The sequence below is a fragment of the Henckelia pumila genome, chromosome 1 (assembly GCF_033568475.1).
Source record: "Henckelia pumila isolate YLH828 chromosome 1, ASM3356847v2, whole genome shotgun sequence".
Lineage (NCBI taxonomy): Eukaryota > Viridiplantae > Streptophyta > Magnoliopsida > Lamiales > Gesneriaceae > Henckelia > Henckelia pumila.
In genome coordinates, this window is record NC_133120.1 from 154,260,345 (window position 1) to 154,265,314 (window position 4,970).

Here is a 4,970-nt window from a genome sequence, read left to right on the forward strand (position 1 = left end):
CTCTAGGTTCCCGGTGCTGGTGGATCGATAGTTCAGGTATTCGTCGCGTTCTGAAGGAGGGGTGATTGTCAGACCCCTGTCCCACATGGGAAAAATAAAAGCTTTAAAATGAGTTTAAAATGGGCTACAATGAACTTCTATAACAACTTGGCTTAATCATTTTCGTAAAACGAGGACGAATACGAAGTTGTTGCTATAGGGGCCCATTATGCAATCGCGCAGACGCGGGCCTGGGCCCGAGTCGTGACAGGGCCGGCCCGCCCTTGACCCGCCGAAAGGTGGGTTTTGGTGGGCCAACCCGCCCCGTTATGGGTTGGCCCGTCTGACAACTCTATATGTATTAATCATCACGTAATGTGGATCATTAATTGATTGACAAAAGTTGAAAAAAATGCAGAAAATCAAAGCTTCTTGTTTCAAAAATCATAAAACCTTTATTTACCATTTTACATCCCAATTAATAATTACAACTCACACGAGTTTAATTTTTTAAAATAATTGAAAAAAAAAATACAAAAATCAATTAATATCGGATTAATCTCCGGCGGATTTACACCAATTTTCTGAATATTTTTGCTACTTTTTTTATTTAAACATTATTTTTTATATTTATTTCTTTGCAATGAAAAAATTGAAGAAAAATAAAGTTCGACAATACACTACTATCCCATATTGCAAAATGGGAATTGTTCTTGCTTTGTGATTCTATTTTTTTCCCCCTTCTAAAAACGAAATATCAACTTATTATTTATTTGAGCGTTCATTCAAAAATCGGTTAAATGAAGGCTAAATAACTAAAAACGAATTTCCCCAGAATTTCATATAGTTTTATTACGCATTCATGTGTTTTTAGTTTATTTTATTTAAAACTATGCCTACATTCACTCATATTTTAATTTCAACTAGATATAGAGCACGTGATACACACGTGGGAAAACGAACTATGAACGCACGTGTAAAGCACGTGGAAAATGAACGGTAAACGAACGTGGAAAGCACGTGGAAAAAACAGGTGTTGGAAAAAATACGTGTAAAGCACGTGAGAAACGAGCGGTGAACACACCTGTGAAGCACGTGGGAGTTAATAACAATATAATCCCGACAAGATGGTATTTAGACACAACAGCATAAATAGTTCCGTACAAGAGGCATCCCCTGCATGCTTAGATAAAGTCATCAACATAAGAAACTCGCAAGACAGCAAGAATCAACCTCTCCCAACTTAGATAACAAAGTTGTTTAGAGCCTGCAGCTCAAATCGCTCAGAAGTACAACGACGTAACACGAGATTCTTAGGACACGAGAAAAGAATGTGAGCCAGACAGAGTCAACTGGCGGCTGGACATTTGCGGGCATAGCATAATACCATCACGAAGTCCTTCGCAGACGAGCCGATGGTGGCTGATGCTCTTTCTGTGCCAGTCGTTTGAAGCCAGAGTTCAACAAGATTGTTCAATGTTAATGAGGGGATCACTGTCTGTCCCATGCATTTTATTTCGACCTACAAAGTTAGATTAGCAGAAACATGAATGTTGCAGTAAATATGACTTTGTAGGTATCAGAATCGATGCCTCAGAACTAAGGCCGCTACTAAAAGAAAGTGAAAATTCAAAAAAAGTTACTGATATCCGAAAGTGATTTTATATTTGCTAGGTTGATGGCAGAAACCACAGTTACTTGATGAAAATGGGATGGATCAAGTTACCTCATTTTCGCTCGCAAGGTCCAACTTCCCTTTCAGGTATTTTTGAATCAGAGAAACAGGTATGCTCCCATCCCTGTGAAAATCGAACGTATATAATCAGTTTCTGATTTATTCTTCAAATTAGTACATGCCGATTCAAACAAGAAGACAAAGCTTGCATACCAGAGTCTCCAAAAGAGAATAGAAAGAACTATCTGCAGTAAAATCTACAGGTCTACAACACATGTCCCGATTTCCGTAATAAATTTTCAAGAGTGACAACCGTCATAGAACCATGATGAATGTCAAATCCCCAATACCATGAGGCATGAGATTTAAATAAATTGGATAGCTCGAGCAATGGCTTGTATATGTGTTAAGTAGCATTTTTCTCATGCACCATCGACTGACATTTTTGTTGACATGCATCTAGATGATTGAAGTTATAAGCCACTAATAATGTAGTGCGATTCTGGTGGAGAATGTAAGGACTAAAACATCTCAAAAGGAACACATTTTCATTTTAAAAAAGTAATTCTCGTTCAAAAGTTAGAGTAATAACAGTCATCGAGCACTTACTTTATTCTCAGGTAACTAGAAGCGATCTGAGGCAAGGGTGCATCTCCATCCCTGAAGATAAAATACAGAAAATTACAGCAGGCAGACGGTTGGCTTCAAAATGAAATTTTTATTTCACATTCTTCTAAAGATATAGGTGGCTGCTTACTGCTCATCCGAAGCCACTAACGAAAACCATATCGGATGATTCTTTCGGTCAAATTTAGCAGGGGTAGCATCCAGCACAACCTGAGGTGGGACCTTGAATTCTCCGACGTTTTCACCCTTTTTCTGGCGACCTCTCCGCGATTTTTTAGGTCTTTCTGATTCTTGTGGGGCGTGAACAGTACAGCTCTCAGCTTGAACCTTCGATTTCAGCCTGTTTTCCTTATGTTTGGTCTTTGCAAGATCTCTCTCATTGTCATGGAATTCTGATTTAGCAACAGATCCTTGAGTCGTAAACTTTGAAGATTTGCTGCTACTGGCTGCTTCCACCAAACAAGTTAATGGTTTCCAAAGATCATGTCTCCCCTCCCAACGTTCAGAACCATTCCCCCTTCCTTTATCAGAATTAGGACGATTAGACGGCTCAGCAGCAGTAGGGTTCTGCAGCATAAGGAAGCATAGTTTTAGCAAATGCAAAACTCTACATAGTCCACAATTTAATTCATAGTAAAACTAATTATAACTCTATACGTCACCTGTCGTGCATTCTGAGTAAAATTTGCCAAAATCTCCCGTGAGCTAGTAGAGCTCTCAGGGTGATCACTCGAATCTTCCTCTTTTCTAAAATGTTTCTCTACGATGAAACTTGAACCTCTTGAAGCTTTTCTAGCAACAGATTTTGATCTTCTTCCAGTCATTCCACTCTGCGTCGAAACTCTTGGAGTGCTAACCACCAGTGATGAGAGAGACCTTTCCTTTCTTTTGGCTGGAAAGGTGATAGGAGTCACCACCTCCGGAGCCTTCACCTGTATCCTCTTGTAAGGGAATATTTTTGCCCTTATATCTTGCAAATTATGATCAGCTCTGATACACAATCATGAGTCAGATGATAAGACTGTTGTAGCCAACGATCAAATGAAGAAATGAAATGTGCACAATATGTGCACAAAAAGTGCATAACAAGTGCACAGATGATCAAGGTTATTAATTATTTCAATTTTACTGCACTAAATCTGAATTAAAACAAAAAGAGGTACATGTGCTATATATTCACCATTTACGTAGGAAAATTTACAAGAACATGCAACAAAAATCCTGTATTGTACGCTAATGAAAAGAGAGAAAGAGCATGCAGAGAAGCCAATATAATTAAGTGCGAGCTAGCATGCGAGAGACAAGCTACCTCAATTTCTCTAAAGGAGCACATCCCAGATCAATATCGCAAACTGGACAGCACTCCATTTCCTCATCCAGTAGCTTCTTGAATATGCATTTCCTGCAAACTGGATAATCTTAAAAGTTAAAAAGATTCTCAGTTTCGTCACCATTAAACAAGAAACCAGAAGAATATTAATCAGCAGATCTGTCAAATATATAGGCGTAACGAGTTGATGGAAATCGAGTACACTTCAACACTATACGAACAAGATCAATGAAACAGGAAGCTCACCTTATTGCAACCCCGATTCAGCTCACATATGTATACATCAAATCATTTATCCACAGAAAAATAAATTTCCCACCAAGCAGACAATAACATATGTCCACCAAGCACAAAATTCCACACAAACAACCCATGAAAACGTGCAGCTCTCACTCCCAGATCGCTGGCACCCGATGCCACAAAACCAAAAATCGAAATCGAATAATATCACAAACTCAACGCCACAGAGAAAAAAAAAACCCAGATGACACAACCACCATCACACCCCAAAACAAGTCATAATTCAAAGAACCCGCACCAAATCACACGAGAAATCCATGAATCCAAACAATTATAACAAAAGAGAAAGCCACTCACACGTATGAAGACATTCGATAATCGTAGTAGCATCACAAAACAGCTTGTGGCAGAGAGGACACGTCATGCATGACGCCACCGACCCTCTATTCGCTTTAGAAACCTGATTCGGCATCGCACGATCAAATTCCCCGGAAATCAACACAAGAATATCCCCGAACGGAAGCCGCCACGTATCCTACGCAGTGCATGCTACCGCCACCGCCAACGCATGAGGCGTGGGATTTACGTACATCTCCGCTGGCTCTATAACATCTGCATCAACCCCAATAAACCAAAGCAAGATTATTGCAGCAAAAGCAAACGACAAGCACCGTAACAACAACCACGCACACACAAGGGGAATTATTGTGCGAATGATTATTGCAACATCAATTGACCAACAAATCTGAGCATAAACAGTTGATTTGGGGGAAAGCTGGACGTGGGTTCGTGGGATTGACTCTCGTGGATGATCCGAGAACTGGGTCTGGCTCCATAGCTGGGGTGTGAGTCGAAATCGAGAAAGGAGAGTAAGAACAAATTAAGAACATGTAGTTATATATATACACACACGCATGTATATATACATAGAATAGATTATATCTGATTTTTTATTTTATTTTATTTTTAAAAATAAAAATTTCTAATTTTAATTAAAAATTTTATAAATATTTTTTCAAAGGGATGCTGACACTGTGGCAAGAAAATGTAATTACCCTAATTTATGGGGTCGAAAATAACACCCGCCGATGCGCCAGTTAACATGTTTGTCGGGAGATT

The 4,970-nt window shown here is 39.2% G+C and overlaps 1 protein-coding gene across 2 annotated transcripts; it reads right to left on the bottom strand.

Annotated features, from left to right (window-relative positions):
- Positions 1-1,058: 1,058 nt before the first annotated feature.
- Positions 1,059-4,727, bottom strand: LOC140890375 (E3 ubiquitin protein ligase DRIP2-like). Of its 2 annotated transcripts, XM_073298143.1 has the most exons (8): positions 4,542-4,727; positions 4,209-4,463; positions 3,591-3,690; positions 2,944-3,271; positions 2,412-2,848; positions 2,264-2,314; positions 1,706-1,778; positions 1,059-1,501 (listed from the first exon to the last, which is right to left on the bottom strand). In XM_073298143.1, exons 2-8 carry the CDS (start codon positions 4,321-4,323, stop codon positions 1,328-1,330), a joined length of 1,278 nt encoding a protein of 425 aa, XP_073154244.1. In that variant the 5' UTR covers positions 4,324-4,463; positions 4,542-4,727; the 3' UTR covers positions 1,059-1,327. The 2 variants fall into 2 exon arrangements, with proteins under 2 accessions (XP_073154244.1, XP_073154235.1); XM_073298134.1 differs by having other exon boundaries at positions 4,209-4,727.
- Positions 4,728-4,970: the final 243 nt, after the last annotated feature.

Excerpts from the sequence above, each read along its gene's own strand:
- LOC140890375 (XM_073298143.1), bottom strand. The coding sequence starts at position 4,323 with ATGCCGAATCAGGTTTCTAAAGCGAATAGAGGGTCGGTGGCGTCATGC. Across the intron at positions 3,272-3,590 it reads GCTCCTTTAGAGAAATTGAG|AGCTGATCATAATTTGCAAG; the intron begins GTAGCTTGTCTC and ends ATTGTGTATCAG. Across the intron at positions 1,502-1,705 it reads ACCTTGCGAGCGAAAATGAG|GTCGAAATAAAATGCATGGG; the intron begins GTAACTTGATCC and ends CTAACTTTGTAG.